Source organism: Excalfactoria chinensis, chromosome 1, assembly GCF_039878825.1.
Source record: "Excalfactoria chinensis isolate bCotChi1 chromosome 1, bCotChi1.hap2, whole genome shotgun sequence".
Classification (NCBI taxonomy): Eukaryota; Metazoa; Chordata; class Aves; order Galliformes; family Phasianidae; genus Excalfactoria; species Excalfactoria chinensis.
The window spans coordinates 51,120,334-51,144,831 of record NC_092825.1 but is presented as its reverse complement, the minus strand read 5'-3'; the positions used below and the strand labels follow the sequence as shown (position 1 = coordinate 51,144,831).

General features: G+C 46.3%; 1 protein-coding gene across 1 annotated transcript in view; it reads right to left on the bottom strand.

Annotated features, from left to right (window-relative positions):
* The window catches only part of NUAK1 (NUAK family kinase 1), a 47,737-nt gene extending 25,341 nt beyond the window's left edge, over positions 1-22,396 (bottom strand). Inside the window, exon 1 of the mRNA XM_072350860.1 lies at positions 22,024-22,396. Within this exon, the coding sequence (XP_072206961.1) occupies positions 22,024-22,323 (300 nt within the window). The 5' untranslated portion in view covers positions 22,324-22,396. The remainder of the gene's footprint in view (positions 1-22,023) is intronic.
* Positions 22,397-24,498: the final 2,102 nt, after the last annotated feature.

Sequence of the window (24,498 nt, the reverse complement as noted above, 5' to 3'; positions counted from 1 at the left end):
AAACAAAACAGCCCTTTTCTTCCTCATTACCCAAATATTAGGTACAGAGATTTTAAAAGCAACAGCACAACTACAGTCTTATCTATGCTAAGCATATTTCTAGCACAGGTAATGCAACAGATACTAATTGAATGAGGGACCCAGAAACTCCCCAAGCAACTCTAGAGATAGAGAGGCCTACCAACAGTACAGACGAGGCTGCATTTCCCCCCCTTCTCATGTTTGCAATGAGACAGGCTGCAAATGCAAATACACCCTGTATACAAGAAGGATGTGGGTGGCTCTTGGAGCAGTATGTGCATTCCTGCAAGAAATAAATATAGACATGGGTAAAAACACGTGTTTTGTTGTTGTTTTTTTTATTAAAAGACAGCCTTGTACTTGGCTCTGAGGAAGAATTTAAGAAGGGTTCCATTGTCAAATATACAACGGGAAGCAAATTCTTCATCATTCATGGCTGGTAAAGAAATAACGGCACCCCAGAGGGCCTGCCAATCTCCCACCAACTCAACTCTGTGCTTCACAGACAGCACTTGTGTAAGTCCACACATAATTACTGTAAATAGCCTCTCAGGAATAACTGCACATGTGAAAACATATATTTTTAGATGCAGAAATGCAAATATGATGAAAAAGAGTGGCAGCACTCTGTAAATATATATTTAGATGAATCTTCAAATGCAAACAGATGTGTTTCCTGGGAAAATATATTATCCTACAGAACCAGAGAATGTACAGTTTCACAGCCCTTGTTAGAGATTGGTTAATGCACCCAGAAACCTTTATTTCTAAAGGTTGTTTCTAAAGATTGAATTGAATTTTGGAAAGGGTACATGAGCACTCCTGGAAACATCATTCACCTATTAACGGGTTGAATTCAGCAGCCCAGCTGAAGTACTTGGGACTTTCTCAGTGACATCCAGGCTGCAAGACCTCATCACAGCATAGGGAAAGAATGCGTGCCAAACACGTGCCTCAGCTTTTACTGTCTGGGGCTTTCTCGTCCCTCCCTCAGCCACTTAAGATCTGTGACAGTGACTGGCATTTAGAAAGGGGGAGAGACAAGAGGCAGGTGTCCCCTGTCTCGATGGCAGTGACGTCAATGGCTCACCCAGGATGGCTGGCTCAACCCAAGCATGTACCCACGCTCAGGACACATATCTGAGCACTCAAACAAACAGCAGGAACACTGGAAGGAAGGCAATGTCCCTTTGAGAGGGACAGGACACACCTGGAGGAGCACTGCATTCTGAGCAAGGATTGAGGTACTCACACCTACTGATGCAATGCTGTCACTGAGTATTTGCATAGCACACAAAGATGCTCAAAGTGCAGTGTGGCCATTTATTACATAAGCTTTGGGAGGTGAGTGGTGATTTGGCACTATACACTTGCTTAAAGGAAAAGAGGAAATCAAAACAGATAGCTTGTGTGACTCCTAAAGGAAAGAAAAAGCCAGTAGCAGCTCAGAAATTGCCACTTGTGTCTCCTCCCAAACTTTAGCATACCATGGCAGTGTCTGTCCCAACAAGCCACAGCATCATTACAGGCTAATTTCCGATACCTCTCCTCATGTTTCAGTGGCTACTTTTCCTCTCTGAAAGAGCCCCAGGGAGGTGAAAAGATCACCTCTCAATAAACACATTCTACCCCATGCTGTCTGCCTAGTGGTCTGCATAGGCCCTTCCCCAGCGGACGGGCTCAAGGCATCACAGAATCACAGAATGTGTTGGGTTGGAAGGGACCTTAAAGCCCACCCAGTCCCAATTTCTGCCATGGGCAGAGCGGTCACCACCCAGGTCAGGCTGCCTAGGGCCCCATCCAACTGGGCCTTGAATATCAGCAAGGATGGGGCATCCAAGGACTATCAAGAGTGCCCAGTGACCTGTTAGGAAAGACCAACGAGTAAATGACTACCGTCAGAGGGCTACCACAGACCAAGTGGCATCCTGAAACAGGATTGGCGGTGAAGCAGGACAGTGCATGCTTACATGGGTGCTGCTGCCAGCTCCTCTCCTTCACATATGGGATCTCTGCCAACTGAGTATCTCCAACCTCCATCAGTCTGCTCAGATCACACCAGCAAGGGTGTATGGACTCACCTTCCCTGATGTGAAGACATCAACACAAACAAGAATGCAGCCCACAGTATTTTTCAGTAGTTCATAAAAACGCCACGAGTCATGATAACATTTTATTTATTTATACTTCATAGTTTTCATCTTTCTGAGCAAAATAAGGTTTCTATCTGTGTTTGTTGTTGTTTGGTTGTAAAGCAAATACCAATCACAGGATTTCTTTTACGAGATTCATTTTGCTCAGACGTATATTCTGGAAAATATATTTCCAAAGTGTGCTTATGCTTTTAACACCCAACAGAGCTGGTTTCATTATTTGAAACCTCAATGGACTGGTGCCAGATATGGTACAGAACAAACCCGAACAACTTAAGCCTAGTAAGAAATGATCTCAATTGAGAAATACCTTATGAAAGGACTTGTTTGTCCATTCTTTAGACCCTTTTCTTGCTTGCTTATTTGCCCTCCTTTCTCTGCAGCAGCTCTACTGTGTGCACCATCAAAATTTATTAAGGATCACAGCGTATGAATCAAGAGTAGAACAAATGCAATACGCATTTTCACATCAACTACATTAACTACTCAAAATATTCCAGGTCTGTAGAGAAAGTGCTATTAGTCCCTTTGGTACTCTCGCAGCACTGTACTTATACCTCTACCACATTTCCTCGATACATTTTACTGGCTTTAAGACTAAGATAATTTAATTATGGTATTTTTAGTAGCTTTACTAGTGGAGGAATTTGTACTTTTCCTAGCTTCTTGTCTTAATGAGAATTTCAGATAACTCCAAGACCTTGAGTTCACACAGAGAAACATATCAGATTCTTAATAATGAAATCTAAAGCCTCTTACCCCAACAAAATAGGTTCAAGAGCACCCAAAGCCCCTGTAACCACAGCACACAGTCTGGCAGAACACTTTAGCACATACCTAACTTCACACATGTGACTTTTGTGGGAGAGCTCACACATGTAAAGCTAAAGACATGCATAAGCATCAAGGTCAGAGCTGAGCTCAAAACTAGAGCATGTGATGGTCCCTGTGGGGACTGGTACTGAGTGATTCGATGGCCTTAATCTAGTTGCTGAAGTTTACTGCTTACGTGCATGCGTGCAAGTACACACATAGACATTTCCCATTAGGAGAACCTTTGTGAGATAAATATCCTTGACCAACAAACCAAAACAACTGTGTCACTGTCCCTCACTGTCTGTATGCAGCCGGAGCATCCTCAGTGCCTCCTCTGCAGCCCTGATGGCAACAAAGTCCCATGGACACAGAGGGTGATGAAACAAGAGTGCACCAGGGATGGACCAAAACCACCTCCACCTGCCCAACCAGTTTAAATATTGGCCCCTGCACATGAACAGGTAGAGGGAATATATTCCCCAAAACGTATGGCACAAGGCACAGAAAGCAAGGGGCTGTGAAGCTCCAGTACAGTCACACATTTCCAAAGGGCCCTGCATGAGCATGGCCCCTGCTTGGCTGCTGCTGTGTCCTCAAGAAACAGATAAGAATGAGGGAGCACAGCTTTTGGCTTCCTACCTCTCTGTGAGTCAGCTTGCAGAGCCTGCTGGGCAGGAAGCATGGAGAAATAAGCTGCTCTCTTCAAGGCTGTTATAAATTGCCTGTCTCCATTTGCTGGAAAGAGGATTTATACTCACTCTCTGAACAGTGCAGAGAGATTATGAAGTATTTTCCAATATGCTTCATGCTTCTTCGCTTTTGTTTGGTATGAATAACTTGAACTGAGCTATAAATACTTCAAAAATATGATGGTTGCAAAGGTTTCTGTACATTCAGTCCTTTCAATAAGAGAAATGTCTCTTCCTCTATTTGCTTCTCGGCTGCTGGGCAGAACACAACAGGTGGGATTTTCTTTTACAGATTCAGACCACACTGCGTACGGCAGAATATCTCAAAGCCTGAACATCTGGCAAAGGACAGAGCAGGCAGTAGGTGCCTGTTTCCATATCACATCTCCATGTCTGCTGAGTCACTGCTGCCTCATAGAGTGAGCAACAAAGGTATGTTTTCATCAGAACATTAAGTATTTCTCTTGATTTCAGGAGGCCGCTTCACTCGTTTTTGTCTCATTTCCAGCTAAGATGCATGATCACAAACAAAGGTGCAATTAGTCACACTGCGTAAAGTCCCAGATTGAAGTCCACTGCTGCTGAAGCCCAGGCCGAGCACATGAATGACATAAGCGGCTGAGCCTTCCCCAGCAACCTCTGCATGCAGTACATTCAGTCCCATTGAAAGCTATCCTCCACTCTCATTATCTACCACGGCTATTTTTAGGGCTGTGGAAAGATATGAACAAACTGCTTTTCTCCACCGGGGAGGCTGTGAATTATAAGCTGGGTCCAACCTCTGTGCATACCACCCGTGCTCCGGACCAAATTCCGATGGGTTATTGCAATAGCCTTGCAGAGAGTTGGGAAAATGACATCAGGAAAGAGAGTGCAGTCTCCTGAGGAAGGGAAAATGGCTTGTTGTCATGGGGAGATATGTCAGAAATGCAGCTCAGCAAACAGTATTAAAAACAGTTTTCTCTGGGTGCAGTGGGAAGGGAGAGTTACGCAGTCATAAACCTCTATCTTCCCAAAGCTGCGAAGTGAGGCCAGCCCCAGCCAGCAATGGGAAATGGGTGAGTCCAGCCAGTTTCACAGCTCTGCTTCCTTTCCTTGAGACTCTTAGGTGGGAAGTGTAATGTGGCAAGTGCCAACAAGGGTGGGGAAGTAAAGAATAGGTGAATTGAGACGGGGAAGAGAGAGGCAGAGCAGAGGATGTCTGGGGGTGGGGAGAGAAAAGGCACATTGTTCTTTCCCCAGCCCCACGGTGCTTAGCAAGAAAGAATAAAGTCTGGCACCATGCAATGTTTTTCCAGGGGAGTCTGAAAATGCCTATGGCTCTTGGCCCAGACATCACCAACACAAGAGGAAGAGAAACAAAGCTATGAAATAGGGTGGCCCCCAAGGCTCTGAAATCTGATGATAAGGAGGGGAACGCTGATAATGCAGCTGCATTGAAATGGCACTTCCAGGGGTTGCACAAGGAAGAGTAAGGAAAGGCATGGGATGGGCTGGGTAACTGTCTGGCTGCCAGATCTTCCAGGTGGGAAGGAGCCAGGAGTGGGTATCTCTGCAGGGATGCCAAGTACTCAACATGTTCTGCAAAGGCATCCTCGTGCAGACTTCTTGCAAGCTGCCTCACCCACGAGGATTTATTTGCTGAGTTCCCTGATATGGAAGAAAAAAGCTATCTTGAGAATCCAATCCCAGGTCTGACACAGGAGTGAACAGCATCATGCAGGATGTGCTTCTGCACTGCCATCAAAACACTTCATACACTGACTGAGAAGGCGGAAGGAAGAACACTGGGAGCTGGAGCAAAATTAGCAGCTGGCATCATGTGTTTTGTTTTACCTTCTCTGAGAATTCTCTTTGGGGAAAAACAGTAAGACTGATACAGTGCCATTGTTTTGGAGACTGACAATTTTCAGGTCCTAAAAGCCAAATCATCTCTGAGGTGATACTGCCTGAGAGACAGGCATACAGCCAAACCCTAATTAACAGCTCAACCCTACTGCTTGCTAGGTTGGCCAACTATGCAGTAATTGAGGAAGCTGCTCTAAGAGGGAGACAGTGCACCTGCACCCAACAGGACACTGGTGATCCAAAGCTCAAGGCTTCTGCCCGTTGCTCCGTTCTGCAGCATGCTTGCTCCTGCCATTACATGGATGTCAACGAAGACAAAATGCTGTTGTTATTTGCTTAAGTTGACACACAGTGTCACAGCATCTCTTGTGAGAACCTGGGTAATTTCACCTTTGTTTTCATTTTTCTTTCCCAGTTCTGCTGGCCATATTTGCTGTTATTATATATAAATGGAGATTCAGCAAGTGAAGAGGAACTAACTAATCACAAATACTAAGCGAGGGGTTATATCTCTTCCTAGTTCCCCCATCATTCACACAGAAAAATGCCCACGGAACCAAGTTTTAATGAACAGGAGAAAGCACAAGGTTGGCACGTCTGTGCTGTACATAGTGACGGTGGGTGCCAGGAGGAACATGTGCAACACCCTTCCTCCACTTCTTTTCTTACCCCGGCACAGTGCCTGTTAACAGCATTCGTATGCACACTTCCTGAACAGCTACCGCCCTACTGCAAAATTCATAACCCTTCCCTGCCTTGTACCTGCTGCCCTCAGATAGACTGACATATATTTACACCATGAATCCTCTGAAAAAAACAACACTGAATGCTGAGAAGCCTGGCCTTGGGTTGTCCTTGCTGCCTTGGATCTTACAGCTGTGTATGAATCATTTCAGGACTGATACTCCATCAAGAGTGAAAAAAAAAAACATTCATCATTTCCAATAGCATTTAAAAACAAAGGTTAACAATGTGGTTATTGATTTTCCACTTTGAAGCAATTAGTTTTCAAAACTGAGAGAAGGGAGGGCTGCAGAATTCAGAAATGGGCAGGCTACTGACACAAGTTAGAAATGTATTGAAAAACCTTTCCCTTCCCAAAATAAATGATTTCATACCGCATTAATGATGTCCTGTCTGCCCTGGTAGCAGCAGAGGTTACAAAGGATTTGATGAAAAGTGGAGATGGGACAAGACAAGGTTATTGGAGATGTTTGCAGCTGGGATTGCCAGGACTGGAGCCCAATGCTGGCAAAGTTGGAAGAGTCTCCACCACATTCAGAGTTCATCTGCTTGGACAGAAGAGTCATCACGCTTAATCTTTCTTGACAAGATCCTTCTGAATATCCAAAGATGCAATATTCAATACTTCGAAATGGTTGTACCTACCCTGCATAAAGCAGACTTCTGATCTAATTCTGAAGGACTAAAGAATGGCCAAGTTTGAGTTTTACTGCTGTCATGCCCAGACCAATGGAAGAGCATCTCATTTCCAAAGCCTAAAAACATACAAATACCCCATCCAGCTACCTTCAGGCTTCCAAGGAAAGTTCATGTTTTGGCACATGAGGAATTATATCTGGAAAGTAAATGAGGTAAGGGATTTCCCTTAGGCAGTGGAGGTTCATAACAGTAATTAAAAGAAAAAAAAGAAATGCTTTAAAACCTCAGCTATGGATCAATCCTTATTAGATATCAACCAGCACTGAATGCCACATTCACTGAAAAGATGAAAACTGCGTTTATAGTTAACTTCTGGTGAAGTTGCCAAGCAGATGTTTATTCTTGGCTTCCACATTTACAAAAGCCAAATGCTGCACTGAATTGGGATTACACAAAGTCTGACTGCTGTTCTTCCAGGTTATGATTTTGTTTAAAAAAAGAAGGAAAAGAAAGAAAAACGAAAAAAAGAAAAGCTGACCACTTATAAGTAGGAAAAAACCTGGTAGCATCCGTTTCTATCATGTCTGTTTATATCATAGTTTAAATAAGGTTAGAATTGTGCAATCATTACTGATCAACTTCCAAATGCAGCACAGCTCCATCCAGCACATGTGTAAAACAGGAAAAGTCACTGGAAGTGAATCATGTGTCGGTCTTTTTAACTTCTGCAAGTCTGTGTGCAGACTGTTTAGCGCTAATTAAATTACTGGCAAGTCAGGTTAAAGAGGAGTGAAAGAATTCACAAGCCCCAGCTTTACTGTTCTCAGCGTTACATGGATATTGCAGATTCACTCCAAAAACTGGAAGACAGATCTCACGTTCACTTTGAGGTTTGATCCCATAGCTACCACAGCTGCTGATGTAATGCAAAATACTAACCTGGGACAGCAGAGAGGGACATTAATACAGTGTTGTTTTTTGCATTGTGAATAAGCAGCGAACCACGCTGAAGTAATCCTCTGTTGCAGGAGTGTACACCATTCAAGGCACTGATTTGGGGATGAAATGTAAAACCAAGATCCTGGCTACTTCATTATAAGGCCTCAGTGCCTGGATCTAGTTCCAGATTGCAAATGGCAGTCTCCTATAATTCCTCCCAATAATTTAAGTTGGAAATGGGGATATTCACACCCTTTAAGAAACTGCTGCAAAGTATTGTGATGTTCTGCTAAATAATTGCTAAATAATGGTAACCTGAGCAGCTACCAGAGTCTCCAAAGTGATTCTGCATATGTTTAGGTGAAAGGTGCTATATCAGCGCAAGGCTGTAATTCACATTAAAGAATGGAGGGGGATGGACATCGTCTAAACACTTTCTTACATCAAGTTTTTTTCCAAGAAGCCACCCGACAGTGCATTTTTATTCACTGGTAGGCTCTGCTGGAGGAAGCTGTGGGTAAACAAATGTAACTCAGCTTATTCTCTTTCCCTGAGGAGCCTGTGGGTTCAGAACTGCTAAGAGCTTTGCACATCTTTACAGCGTCCCCTCTGTCACCAATACTGTTATGTGGCTTTGTGGAAATCCTTTAATTTCACTCTCCCAGTTCCGCAGTCCTTCAACGAAGGCTACAAGTTCATTGAAAGAAGAAAGAAAGTTACTGCACCATGAGAGACAGAACAGAACCTGAAAAACCTGAGAAGATTCCTTCTTCAGTAGATGTCCTTCAGACCCCACGGTGCTAATGAAAACCCAATATCGTATTACTAGACCACCTCAAACTCCTAATTAACTTGGCAGAACTTTAAAGCATGAGGAGGCTTTAGAAGAGTTCAGATTTTAGGCTTTGGATTAACATTAACGAGCAGGATGCATGTGGATGGTGAGCCACTCAAGCTGTATCGCAGAACATGGCAGCGTACAGATAGTCAGAAGGGTTAATTGTAGAATCACAGAATCATTAAGGTTGGAAGAAAGCACGAAGATCATCTAGTCCAACCAGCAGCCCATCCCCACCGTGCCCACTGACCACGTCCCTCAGTGCCACATCCACACAGCTCTGGAACACCTCCAGGGATGGTGACTGCACCACCTCCCTGGGCAGCCTGTGCCACTGCAGCACCGCTCTTCCTGAGAATAGATTGTTCCTAATGACACGGTCCTAACGTCCCATTTTTCCCAATGACCATCCACTCAGAAGCACCTATACCTACGATAATTTCCTAAATCAGTCCAAGATTGACTAAAATATAAACAGCACTTCTTGGTGGAAATCTAGTGACCCACATCCTATCTGGAAAAATACTCTTGGAAAACAAAAAGATTGGCAACTGTTTGTATCAAGCCTCACCCAGGTTATTTTACTCCAGGGCTTGCAGATCACATTGCAGTATTAAATTTATTTTTGTAAGAACATTGCTTCAGTACTGTGTTGGCCAGGCTGGATGTTACCTATTTAATGGTCCCTTTCTGGAAGGGACCCTCCTAGAATTTATGACAGAGCGGTGGAATTGCTACAGAGGGAGGAAAGAACTTTCTTCTCCATCCGTCTCTGATTTCTAAGAAATATTTGTACCTCTGAAGGTAGAGGAACCTCCTGTTGTTCTCTTTTATTTATCGAAAGTAAATTACCAGGGCCACCCTAATGGCTCAGTGGAGAGAATAACACAGGAACAGGAACACTCCTGCTCCCCACAGCCAGTCAGGCTTGGAATAGACACGATGGGGAGGAATGAATTACACTTTCCCGCAGTGCAGTGGCTGGCTACCATGCAATCTTACAGCCTTAAAAGCACAGTTCTAACTTGCTGCGAGAGGAGTACAAAACTACAGGCAGTTGTTATAAGTGGTTCTGAGGAAAGTTAACTTGGAGAGGAGAAACAGCCAACTGCTTTGTGTTTCTTTTTAAAGAAATAGATGGAAAACTTTTGGCAGGGAGCTCCTCTGGACTGCGTGATCTCCAGGACTGTTGCCCCCTTCTTCAACACGCACAGACACCTTCCTTGGTCTGCACTTTGGCCGGGGTTGGTTGAATGAAGGAGAGTCAGCACTCAGATTTCTGGGGTCCCAGTGCCAAAAGCGAAGTTGTTAGGTAGTGCAGCAGCAGCAGCACAGGCTTCCTGCTTTGCCCTGCCAGCGACCTTCGCACAGACTTGGATATACCACCTTCCTCCGAGTGAGGAGCAATTCCCTCTCATGCTGCTCGGTCCAGAATCTCATCTCAGCAAATCCCACAAATCATGTCGTACCGAGCAGAACTATTAAAGCAGTGCTGCGCAACACGAATTGCTGTCCACAAGGGACTGGAGCAAGAGACTGCCTAACCCACTTTGTTTAATTTTTTTTGCTTAAACAATCCTGAAAGGGGAAGCTGCGTTGCTACTCTGGAAATCACAGTTTTCATCTCATTTGAGCCACGCATTCCACAGCTAAACTGCAGAAATAGTAATAAGAACAGACTACCAAATAGAACTTTTCTCTACGTTTCCTACATTTCCTGGAAATACAGCACTTCTGATGTTGCAAAATAAAAGTAGGCTTATTAATTTAACAAGGTCCAAGTTCTTCCAGTAGCCCCACCAAACCCCAACACCGGTCTAATCACGTGGATTTACTGGGTTTGCATTTCCCCATTCCTCAAAGCAGTGACATGCAACAGCACCATGACATCGATCATTTCCAACTCAGCCCCCCGCACCATTTGCACAGGCTGCATTCATCACTCACTTGCAGTGCACCATCTGTGGCAGGGATCGATAGCGCTTCACTGAAAGCAGAGCGAGCTGAGCTCCCCCTTCACACTAACTGCTTGCTCCAGCTTGCTCTAATGTGCACGCCGCAGCTCAGAGGTGCCAACATTTACTGTGCTGTTTAAACATCGTTTAGAGTTTTGCTGGGCAGATAAGAAGAATAACTTGGGTGTACAGTAAAACAAAGATAGAGCTATTTGTGCCAAACATTCGGTTTATGGCAATACTTCATAGGAATTATTCCCTGCAACAACTGAACTGTCATATCCTACAACTACGTCCCAGGCAGCCTCCCAGCTGAGCTCACCAAGGCTGCTGTCTGATGCGCTCTACATACAAACACCCAGCGCTTCCCAGATGTTCTCTATGTAAAACATTTGGTTTCAAACACGCAGCACTTCTTTCCAAAAAGCCATTACATTTGTTTAATGGACTCACACAGTTCAACTCAAATATCCTGGATCAGACATTTGACTGCAACACTACTCTACAAGCCCCATCTGCAAAAGGAAAAAAGAAGGAAAAAGTAAATGAGAATGCTTTACATGATTTATTGCTGTCTTTATGATCAGCCAGTTCATAAAATACAAGCTCTGCTCTACAGACAATAACACAAATTGCTTTCAAGTGTATTGTTTAGCCCTCGCCTGTGTTAAACAAATATTTCAATTGAAACAAAGGGCCAAATTCTACTCTTCGATTTACAACAGTGTTAATGTAACTGAGAGCAGCGCTACACCCACAGACATCACAGGGGATGTGATTTTTTTGTTTTATGCTCAAAGTGAGTGAGTAACGATATCCAATAATGATAACCAGTTACATTCAGCACTGCAGAGTTTTCTCTACATCTGAGAAAGGCTGGAAGGAGGCTCAAGTACAGAATGAAATTCCTTTCCCCGATGAATTCCTCACAAGCAATACGCAACCCACAACGGAGAGTTCCATGGGTCCCATTGGACTGCATCTTCTCAAGGAGATGCCAAACCAAATGAACTGGAAGAATACAGTATCTTCACTGGGCTGAAAACTTGCAGTCTACATGCAGAAAGACTGTTGGTGGAAAAGAGGACTGGGCTCTGGCCTAGATGTAAACACTGCAATCAAATGTCCTTGCTCCTCCCAGGCCTGCAGGACTTGCTGCAGCACCCGGCAGTGACCACGCAACAAGATCCAATGGCCGGCAGGCCTTGGAAAATGGCACCATCCTCCTGCAGTGCAACGGCAGCCATGATGAGGTCTTTCATTTACAAACTGCCTATCCAAATGAGGGGGGTACAGAAGTAAAAGCCAGGCCCAGCCAAGCACTGAAGCTATGGCGCACCTTAGTTCTCTCTTTGGATCTCTTGGAGACCTGCTGGGTGACCTTAGAGAAACCATTTCATGTCTTTGGTGCTCAAAGCATCATGCTATACTTCTTCGTATCAGCCCATTTCAACACCTGAGGAAAGTAAACACCAGCTGTGCTTGACAGAACTGCACCCACAGGGCATGGCTTGTATTGCTAGGCTGGTCCACCAACTCTTCCACCTGGCCCCATATGCTGGTACAACACCAAAAGGCAAATACCAACCCATTGAATCTCTGGAAGAAAAAAAAAATGAGAGTGACTCTATATACTAAACAGAATAACTGTAAGGCTACAGCAGTTTGTGAGGTGCTTTGGCAGCAGGGTGATGAGTGACAGGCAAAAGCCCTGCAACAGACAGAGATGAGAGAAAGGTCAACCGTATCAAAGGAAAAGTCAGCATAAAGGACACTGCATGACTCATGCAGAGAGATGTGGCTGAAAATGGATGCCTCTCAACTGTATCCCTACGTAGGTCAACTAAGCCCAAGCCAAATTTATCAGTATCAGAGCCAAGAGAATTACAAAAAATGGTAAAAAATCCAGCTATTGCTCCCCCAAAAATCTAACCAAGGGTATGTATCACATTGCAAGTGTCAACTACAGACATCAGCCCAAGTATTCTGCTTATTAATGAATGCTAAGGACTCGTTTGCTCAGCAGCATCACCTTCCAGCAGGCATTTTGGCAGGCACTCTTGTGTAGCTCTCCCATACTCCAGGCTGTGCAGCGCTGGAGCACATAACACCCAAAAGGCTGCACCACTCTCTCACCAAACACTTGTTTTTGCTGTGCTGAACCAACTGAGTAGCCCCATTGCCGCAGCCTCAGCCAAACACTCCACCAGCAGTGAGCAGGTTGGATCCGCGCAGTGCACGGTGGCAAAAATGAGCTAAGCTATAGCAATCCAAGCTCATGAGATGATCTGCAACAAATGATATGCCATGTTTTCCTGTTAAACCTGTGCAAAAGAAAGACTGATTGATTTTTTAATTGATGACAACAAAATGCTGCTTCCTATGCCAAACGTCCTTCTTTCCTTAAAAAATAAAAGGAAAATTAGGAGGTGTTTTTATCCAGCTCTCATTGCTACCTCTTGTGATCAATACCACAAGAAGTCCTCACGTTCACTTTTAAAACAACGCTTTCCTCTCAAATAAAGGGAGATATCATTCAGGGGTCTAACAAGTTGCAAGAGAGATGAAATGTCTTTATGTGTACAGGAAACGTGGTATGGAAGCTTTGTGATACCCATCTACAGCAGAGCCCAAATCTTTCTGATCTGTTCAAGAGCAGCTAAATTTAGTCTCCAAGTCTGCAACGGTATCTGTTCACAGGAACAACGAATTTTTATTCTATTTATTATTTTTAAGTCTAATATCCCTTAACTACTGTCTTTATTCCAAGGCAGTAGTGCTGAAACCCAAACACGCTGACTCAGCTCTCTGACACAGTGAGACATTAGCATAATTGCAAGCCCCTCAAGCAGCCAGACCTCAGAACAAAGACATTTGGCTCCTCCAGCGTTCCTGCTTAAGTCGTCCCATATGCCAGCAGCAGGGCCAGGGCAGCCAAGGGGTTCTGGGTTTTGCAGGCTTACCACAGACAGTGGGGACAGAGTGGACTATAGAGCATACAGAGGGATGGCAAGAGCAGCTGGGATGAAGGCGAGGATCCTGAGAGCAGGGTGAAGAGGAGGACAAGGAGAGGCTGTGTTACTGGTGCAGCTGACATGAGCTGGGAATGGAGTTGAGGGAGGTGGGAAGGCTGAGGAGGCATCCTGAGATGCACAGTTATGGGGATTGTACATTAACTGGAGCAGCCTGTGCTGTCTTCTGAGTGAAGCTTCTGGCTTCGTTGCTAAGAGCTTCTGGAATGGGTTCTGCAGCACTGAAGTAATTGAAGTGAATTTGCGTGCACCTACAGCTGGCCAGAACTACTCTGAACACAGCAGCCATGCCAACCACCCTTCCCATAGCTGCTGTGCTGCTGGGTTTTGTTTCTTTATTTTTTATTATTTTTTCTTTTTTGATAAAATGAAAGGAAACACCCATTAAAATATTTTATTATATTCCGCTGTCTGCAAGAACAGAGCCTGACAAAAATCACACTGGAGCAAGATCCAGAGCTTGCCTCCAGCCGTGGACCAGTGACAGTTTTAAGGGCTGATGTCTTGTAAACCACCAAAGCTAGTAGCAAATCCCACCTGCCTTGGGAGAACTAAGACGCTGAAAGTATTAATAGTGTGTACTCCTTTGACAGGGTTGGTTGATGGTGTTCGGTTCGAAACATAAAAAATATGAGAACATTAAAACAGCGTCAGAGCAATGGATGGCTACAGTCTCACCCCCTCCATGCATCCCCCACTGCAGCACGCAGCAAAGGTTACAGGAGGGCCCCCACATCTATGGAACATCTGGCATTTTTGGTGTGGGTCCAGGATGTTTGATCAGGATGGCCAGACACCGTCGGCTCATGGAATATCTCACCCAGCCCCCTAGTGTTCAAAGGTCTAGGATCCTCTAATTTATACAATGTACCACGTTGCCTGTGAAGACATGGTGATAAATACATTCTGTTTAAAAGCAGATACTTCTCAAATCATAACTTGCAGATGCTCGAAGTCTTTCATGTGGGTAAGACAAATGAGAGCCATAGAGACTGATTTTGTAGCCAGGGAGTACAGGAAGCAACAGCAGGAGAACACTATTGAAAGCCTGGATACACTTATGGCTTTAATGAATTGGTCATCAAATATAACAGCACACATATGCAGTTTTACCTTGCTTTGTAGTTCGCTCCCCACCCCCAACTATTCCCCATATAGCTAGCAAAGTGGAAATTATTTCGAGTTTAGTTTATTAAGTGAACACACATGGTACCCACATCTGTTGGAAGATATCTGAGGGAAACACTGACAAATGTCATTTGCATATTTAGTAAGAGGCTTTTCGTCCGAGAGGTTTCCTCTGACACACCAGCTATGCCAAGTATATTGACCCACCACAGCTAATAACAGGACTATTTTCTATGAAATACTCCTGGACAATTTAGGAACAAATCCTTAGGCAGGAGGCAAGCAAGAGAGAAGACCGATACTCTGTAGGCTGGAGATCCCCAGGCTAACATACACATCACAATAGCATGCAAACCAAAGGTGAGGTTCAGGCTGAATATTAGGAAAGTTTATTCTCAGAAAGAGTGCCGATTCATTGGAACAGGCTGCCCAGGGAGGTGATAGAGTCACCATCCCTGCAGGTGTTCAAGCAATGTGGAGGTGTGGCACTGAGAGACACAGTCAGTGGGCATGGGGAAGATGGGATGGTGGTTGGACCAGTTGATCTTAGAGGTCTTTTCCAATCTTAATGAATGATTGGAATCTTAATGATATAGAAACTGTATGTTAGAGCTGGGATATGGCAGCAACCTGAACCACTGCACATGTTGGGAGCTCCCATACCACCTTAAGAACCAAGGCACTTCTTCAGGGGTACTGACTGGTGCCACAGCAGAAGATGTGAGTGATCTCACTTTGCATAGGCAGAGCATAAAAGACAAGAGTAAAGAGAACAGCAGTGTCTTCCTGCGTGGAACACAGCTCCAAAGAAAGGAGAAGGTCTGGCATCAGCATGCAGGCTCATGCAGAAAGAGGGGTACCTAAGCATGGTACAGGAGCCTGAGACCTAAGCCAGGAAGATGCCTGCATTAAAACCACAGTTACAGCCAATCCCTGGCATATGGATGATGGAATTGTGTCCCATGCATTCTGCACAGGTACTGGTATGGCTTTGCACGCACTGATCTCTCTGGGCTCAAGATTGATATACCTACAACAGTTTTCTTCCTTAGCACCGATGTGGCCACCACGTGCCCCCTTCTGATTCCTCTGGCCAGCAGAGGAATTTCTCTCCAGTTATTTATTTACCAGACAAAACACAGACTAACTACGATTGCAGTTCTGCAAAGAATAAACAATTGCTCACAAGAACTCCACATTCCACACGGTTTTATTCAACATGTATGACCCCAAACTACAATATATACAATAATTGTCTCCACATGGCAAATCCACATTGTGGTTCTTAAAAAATAATAGTAATTTTTAAAACACATGCCACCAAAAAACGCAGTATATTTTATCCATATCTAATGAAAGACTCTGTACAAGCCATTTCCATTCTGCAGCATATGGTGCTTTGAAATCATCTGCAAAAATGCTTAGGCGTTTTACAGTGTTTCAAACTGAGGGCTGTGTTATAAACATGGACTCCAATTCTGTTGCAAATTTCACTACAGAATTTGGTTAGTGGGATCACAATAGGCCAAAATGTGCCCCAGTAGTTAAGTTGAGTAGTATCCGATACAATGGGACGGGAAAGCTAATTGACCTGACCAAAGTTATGCAACCTAACCAGAAGGAAAAAAAGAAGTAGCAACAGTTTTTTGTGACTTGGTCATTCATTCACCTGTAAGGCAGCCCAAAATCTTCCAAGGAATGTTACTGGGTGCTCAAAGAACCTGCTGTTCTTTAATTTAGTAACAGATTCGACTACTTAATCTTGACCTTATTGGCTGGTCAAACTTCTCTCTTAAGTCCTCTGAACAAATCTGCTTCTGCAGCAAGGGCTGGAGGTGCCTTCCACAGCCTGCATGCTGTGATCATTTGCTTCCTTTTGCAGCCCTTCACGTTCAAGTTGTCTTTGATATTTCAGTTACACGAGTGTTTATATAAAGACTGCGGTCACTTAATACAGCTAGGTGGTAATTCCTATTGTGAGAAGCCAACAGCATCCACAGTAAATCACATTAAATTTGGTGGGTTTTGGGGTTTTGTTTTTCCTTTTTAATCATTCTCAGAACATAGATAATAACTAAGGGTGGAACAAGTAAAGTAACAGCAAAACCATTTGCAAGCCTTTTTACTGCCTGTATACTCTTTCCAACTCACATTCATTCCAGATCTAGAATTTCCATGCTTTGGTAGAATTTCTTATATTTTTGTTTGTTTGTTTGTTTACCCGAGTTTCACTAGCATGCCTTCAGCACCATGAAGCCATGCCCAGATTTGGTCACATTCTGAGTCCCTAACAGCACACACTTTGCACACCTTCAAGAAAGAAGAAAATCACGAGGTTCTGGCACCAGGTTTTGCAAGGAGCCCCCCTCACAGTGAGCACTGAATGGCTGGAGCAATGCCTGCAGCAGGCTGCACGCATCCTGCTGGCAGCTCCCAGCTCCAGAGCAGTGAGCACGGCTGCACTCTCAGCATGGGTCACGACGCTGGCATGCAGAACAAAGCGAGAGGCAGCAGCAAGCGAGTGCAAAAGGGTCAGGAGTGGAGGCTGACACCAAATGTCACACTGGGACAAAAGCTTGGGGCAGCCTAGAAGGAAGGCGCAATGCAGCTCTGCAGGAGGAGGCTGTCATCTGTAGGGCCCAGATGTGACATACTCTGTACGGCTGGAAAAAAAATCAGGTGTTAGGCTGTACACTAAAGGCTAGCTGATATTTCTGATGATTTTGGCTTTAATCTGTAAGTTTTTCTTTCTCATGGATAAAGCGGGGTAGCGATACAAGCCATTGTTACTATTATCCAAGTGTATTATCATAGCTGTAGAAGCCACATGCATGAATCGGGATCCTGCTGTGCAAAGTACTGTACGAGCACTTCACATCACAGCAGTGTTGTGTAGATACTTCCACCGGTATCTGCAATAAAGGAAGGTATCTTAATAAGAACAAGGAATCTCAAAAAATAAAATAAGCAGTTCTGCCTCAGATCTGGACATGATTCTGCAGAGGATGAGCACTGAAGGATCGAGATAAAAATCAGCATGAGGTAGTGACCCAGGTGCTGAATGAAGCAGGAGTGCTCAGGATAAAATGGAAGTACACTGTGTCATCATAAAGATAGCATGATAATTCACATGCATAGGAGGGAAGAGGGGAATACTCGAGTTTTCTGTTTGTGGAATACTTGATGTTAACATAGGCATTTTATTAATTGGATAAGTCCAGTTCTTGAAAGACACTCGAATCCTTTTAGCCCCTTGTATGGAAGATTTGCTGAGAAAACAAAGGGAATGTGTCCAGGCAGTCAGTGAGGAGCCACTGAACCGGAGCACTGACAGCTAACTGGGCCCAGGGTCCTGGCTGGGCTGCCTAAGGGCAGCAGACAGCCACTGTCCTCACAGTATTAGCAAAACAGGAAAGAGAACCGGGGCAAACATCCTCCCTGGCTTTCACCAGCCCTGGTGACCCATAAGCATGCTTCTACCTTGGTACTCAGAACTCTTAAAAGCCACGCTACCAACACACAGATGGCTGTACAACGTGCAAGGTCTTAATTACGGACATGGCAGGGCTGTTGTTGGTATTCACATTCTGTTTTTTCAGTAATACAAATACAATCAGCAAAGCAGAGGTCTTCCTTTTATTTAATCTGCTCTTGTTTTGGAGTTTCAAAACCCTGTGTGACTCTCCACAGTCTCCACAGAGCACAGCTGTTTCAAAGCAAAGATGCTCACTCGCACTGCAACTGAACCTATTTCTGTTGATCTAAAATGTAGGCTTTTTACAAGCTTTTAATTTGGAAACCAATACAATTTGGCAGCATCCTTCTACCTGCACTTCCTTGCGAAAGAAACAGCACACGCAACTAACGGGAACCCGCCTGCACAAGTATGCACTGCACGCCTGCTCTTCATGCCAAGTGCAGCCTGTCATCAATTCCCCACATAACTGGCGTGCTGGAGGACGGCTGGAGAAGAATACTGCTTCCTCCACCTGCTGGCGAGGAGGAAAAATAGAGGTCTTGACTGAGCAGAAGGGAGAAACGAGGCTCCCCAAGCAGGAAGAGAGGGAGAAAAGCTTCTGTCTCTTGCAAAGAGGAAAATCGGGTCTGTAGACAGGAGGCACATGGCAGGAAGGGCAAGCAAGCTTACACACGAGGGTATAAGAAACTACGAGCAATGCATGAGAGCTGCAGAACCAGCCAGAAGAACAAATGCCTGCCCACACTGCAAGGAACCATCCAGCCACCAAGGACCGAGGGCCTTGGCCTTCCCCAGGCACGGCGCACAGGCCGGGCTGGAGGTGGTCAGCACACAGCTTATCTAATGCTGACATAAGTGTAGCTGGGGATTTCTTGGCTAACACATACTGACTATATAACACGAACAAAAGCTCGGTTCTTTGCTCTAACATGTGCAAGATGACAAGTGGAGAAAACACCCACAGAAACGTCAACATGAGTGTTACTTCACAGGCCTGCGATATCATCTCTTCATCCTTACACTCACTAACAGGTGCATTAATTTAAAATATCTTAAGTCGCACTGCATGTGCTGAGAGAATACTAATGAAGGAAGTCTTGCTGGGCAGCCGATACGTCACGCAGCGGGCGTTATTTAACGGCCTGCAGTCACTGTGGTAACCCATACACAAATTCACCTAAGTTGTTTCCAATAACAAACTACACGCATCACACAAGCTACCCTGGAGCTTTATGGCAGGAAACCTTACGATCACGTTTCACTGAGCTAAGAGGAAAGACAAGGAAACTACAGCAACCTGAATAAACCTGTAGCCTGTTAGCAACTGCCAAATACTACTTTCATTCTAGTCAACAGAAACCCTGCTAGGGCAGGAGACCAGAGATGTACACACCTCAGACTGAGCGTCTTTACTCCTTGTTTTCACTCCATTAACTCAAACCTGCCAATTTCTGCTTTGCTCATGAGCTGTTTATTGCTGTCACATGGATGACAAAAATTCCAGTGTTCGTGTTTCACATTTAAAAGCATGGCTAATCATGCAGATATCTTCATTTCACAGAGTGAAAGGGGTTGCTAAAGGACCGGAGAAGCAGAAAGGCCAAACAGGAGAAGAGCTCTGTGAGGACAGCTGGCTGCGGACGCAGTGTGACTTCCAAGGTCCAGCCTCGCAATCTGTTACCATACAGCCTCAAATACCTGCTAACCGCTGAGTAAAGAAAAGATTAGCTAAACCAGCAGCAGAATAGGAAGCAAATAGACCAGACCGGAGCGACCTTGGGACTCAGCTACCTGGCTGCTGGTTGTCAGACAGTCTGCATGGGAAGCAGTGCCAGGAACAGAGCCGGCTCTCTCCTGCATCCCCTGCTGGACGCTTGGCCACAGCCAGGCCAACTGTTCGACCTGCTGCACGTGCTGGATGTGACAAGAACATGGGAAAGGGATGGGAAGAGAAGCGGGAAACTGGAGGGTAGCACCGTGTCTCTCTGAGCAGCCATTCCTACATTGAGAGCCAGCGGCCAGTTGGGAAGACCCTCAGAAAGCAAGAAGTGAGTGCTCCGTTCATTTGGACTGGACTCCTGGCAGCTCGCTTTTATTCTGCGCACAGACAAAACGTGGGTATTTTAACACACGCTCACAGATGTTAAGTTCAAACACTCACACCGCACCACAACTTGCCTCTAGACTAGTTAATAATTATGAAGTGCCACACGCCGAGGTTTATGTTACCGCAGTGTAAAACTAACACCCCTGCAAAGATTTGTTTAGCTTCTACATACCAGCTGCTACAGCCTGTGCAACAATTTTACTGCACTCGAGATCACACAGGTCTTTTGATTTTTCACTCTCCATCTCGAGATGGCATCAACCATATAAATTCAGCTCAGGCCATATTACTGCGTATCCCGAGCTGCTGGTAGAGCAGAAGTGAATGACAGATGCAAGCAGCAGAAGGACCAGGAGTGTTGTTAATGTGGATATGCATCTTTGCTACATCCTTTCCATGCTACATCCTCAGAGAGTTCCTTCCCAAATCCAAATCTCAATTACACTACAATCCACTTTTCCTCTTGTTGATTATCCAAGAGTTTTAAAGAGGCGTCTTCAGTGTATTCTTCTGTTTACTGCATAGCGTGTGCAACTCCAAAACGATCTTCTTACAGAAGAACAGTAAATAATACCGCCTAAATAATACAGCCCTGGAGCTTTTGTTAGCCTGAAACTGTGAGATGGCCAAAACAGCAAACTTTAAAAACCCTGCACTTGGAGTGAGCATGTGCAGAGATGTCCATCTCTGGTTTCTCTTCAGCCAGCCTCCAAATGAGCTAATAAACTGAAAGCATACATGATCTGACTCCACAGCTTGGCTGAAACCTCAGTTTCAACTGTCGGCACAAAGATATTTGGTTGCAAAGTAAATGTCTCTTATTAAAGCCAGCGCATCTACAATTTCTTTTGCTGTTTTACAGTTGCCTCCGCCTCTGGGTGCGTGCTGAGCTCACAGACAAGTGAAACGGGAAGATAAATGAAACAAAACCTGTAGTGTCACCGGGGAGATGCCTTGCTTTTAGATGAAGGCTGGTGAAAACTCGATTAGTCTGCTTCACATAAAGAGCTGGGCTAAGACCTCTTTGGAATAGCATCCATTTCTCCGGGCAGCCAATGCTTGCTTCTCGCTCGCCGGTCCTCCGAGACCGAGAATGACACGAACTCTGACTAATGTGTGCCCTTCTCCAGCCGCACTTCTGTGCTCCGGTACCGGAGGGGACACGCCGAGTTCGGGCAGGACAGCCACGGAGCTCGAGCACCGGCGCTGCCGAGCAGTGACACGGTCCGGGGAATCCAATGGGGCTGCGGGGTTTTTTTTAGGTGTCAGCAACGTTCAGGTCACAAATGTGTGACCGAATGACGGCGTTTGGAGCTGCAGAAGCGATGCCTGCCATTCTGACAGCGCTTCGTAAGCGGTGTCGGCTGGCTGGGGAACGTGACAGGTTTCCAGTTGGGAAAGAATAACTATCCACGGGAGACCCGCGTGTCACAGTCAAACAAGCACAGCAAGCCACCCTCTTTTTTCCTATAACATCATTTCTAAACGCACCGATGAGCTACCGCACACCCACACACCCACACACCCCACCCCCCAAAAAAGGGGAGCTCCAGCGGAGCCCCGCGGACCCGACCGGCGCTGCGAGGAACGCCAAGCGGCGGAACCCCGGGGCAGCCCCTCCACCCGCCTCACTCACCACTCTGCCGGAGAACCGCTCGATGGCCCGCTTGACTTTGCCGTAGGTGCCTTTGCCCAAGGTCTCCTGCAGCTCGTAGCGATGCTTCAGGTTGTGCTTGTGGTGATGCCGCTTCACTCCCTGCTGCTTCCTCGGCCCCGCCGCCGTCGCCGCTACCCTCGGGGACGCAGCCTCCCCGAGCGGCTCCTCCATGGCCGCTGCCGCCGCCTCGCCGCCGCCGGCCGGCGCGGAGCCGCAGGAGGAGCAGCGGGGCTGCACGGGGCTGCTGCTGCCGCGGGCGGCCGCTTCGGCGCCCTCCATGCCCGGCGGCGGCGGGCGCTGCTGTGAGCACACCGCCGGCCTCGCAGCCTCTGCCTCAGCCCCGCGCCCGCGCCGGCACCATGGGGCGCGGCGGGGCGGGGCGGCGGCGCCCCGACATCCCCTCCCCTTCCCCGCCGGCCCCTCCGCTCCGCCCGTCCCGGCCGCGCCGCCCCCTCGGCGGAGAGAAGGCGGGGAGAGAGAGTCGCGTCCCCCCGCGCTGGGGGTTGAGGCTGCGTTGGCGGGGCCGGGGGTGTGCGGGAGTTCCGCGGTGGGGCGAGGGCACCTGCGGAGCGGGTGTGCGGCCGCGGACTGTGTGGAGAGACCCAGGAGAAACTGTGCCAAATTTGGGTCTGGAAAGCGTATTTTTTTTTCCAGAAAACACTTTAATTTTCCCCAGTAGCCAAATGGGCGACGGTTTCCTGTAGGGTTTCCATGTAACTGGAACGTACAGACAAACACGGGCACACCCAGCCCCTTCCTTGGCACATTGTCAGTGCTGCCAGGGCTGTTTGCCACATGGAGCCCACTGTGCCCCAGTGCTGCTGTGGTGCCCATTCAGGAACCTTGGGAGTCTCTAGGAATGGGGCATCCACCACTTCTCTGGGCAACGTGTTCCAGCGCCTCACTGCACTTATTGTAGAAGTCTTCTTTACACCCAGCCTGAATTTCCCATTCACAGAATCACACAGAATGACTTGGGTTGGAAGGGACCGCAAGGATCATGAAGTTCCAACCCCCCTGCCTGGCAGGGCCACCAAACTTCCACTTTTACTAGATCAGGTTGCCCTTGTCCTATCACAACTGACCCTGCTAAACAGTCTGCCCCTTCTTTCTTACAGCCCCCCTTAAGATACTGGAAAGCCACTCTCATGTCTCCCTGGATCCTCCTATTCTCCAGGTTGAACAGCCCCAGCTCTCTCAGCCTGTCTCTGTAGGAGAGCTGTTCCATCCCTTGGATCATTTCTGTGGCCCTCTGGATGCACTCCAACAGCTCCATGTCCCTCCTTTACTGAAGCCTCCACATCTGGACTCAGTACTCCAGGTGAGGTCTGACCAGTGCAGAGCAGAGGGGCAGGTTCACCTCCCTGGGCCTGCTGGTGGCATTTCCCTTGATGCAGCCCAGAATCCAGGTTGGCTTTCTGGGCTCTAAAGGCACACTGCTGCCTCATGTCCAGTTTCCCATCCATCAGTACCCCATAATGCCATAATGCCCACCAGTATCCTTATCATGCCTCCCACACTTGGTTCTAGATTGTTGGGAGACAGGTTATCGGCTTGAGCCCCAGAGCCTGAAATGCATCATCCCTCACAGACTGCATTTCAAATTGTCTGGTCCAAAGCAGAAAGAGCAAGAGAAGCTTGCTCCTCTGTTACCGCATAGAAAGAGAGCTGTGTCCTCCTGGAACCCCTTCCTTTACTTTAGTCATGTAAAGGATGAAATCTTGTTAGAGAGCTGGCAGCACAGAATGGTGCCCTTGTCTGCCGCAAGGAGTGACAAACTGTCTTGGCGCGTGTTCACCTCAACACAACTTCACTTAAATAGATTAAATCCGAGTCTCGATCTCACCAAGTGCCAGGGGTGCGTCAGTCTGTCCAGATGACCGCAGCAAAGTGCCTGGCAACTTTGTGCACCCAGTCCTGCCTGGGTCTTGCAGAACCGGAGGCAGCTGGCTGAGCCCTGGGTTCCCCCCCCTGCCCGGGGTGGGAGGGGAGAGCATCTGGCTGCTGTTGGCCTGGGAGCTCCCTCTAGGCTGAGCTTGCTATAGCCTCCTGTGTAGCTCTTGGATAATCCCAGCAATTAAAATGCATTTCATTATGTTGCATGCGTGAGTCTTGTTAATATTCCTGAGATTATTCTCTTTTAACTACCCGGAGACCAACAGCACCAGTTTCACAAGGAAGTCTGTCATGAAAATCGTCGCTATATACCGTGATTAATATGAGGCGTAATAAAATGGAAGAAGCCTCAAAATGAAAAATGCCATTTTTATAATGGAATAAGCGCAGGTACTCTGTAGCAATGCAAAAACGATGGGTCCTTTCAAATCTCCTCAGTCACCAACGTGAAGCCAGAGGGCATTAAGCAAATTAAGCGTATAAATTAAAACAGGGCAGAGGAGTCTTTCTGTGGTCGCATGGAATAATGGGAATAGAAAATAATGATAAGTAGAGAAG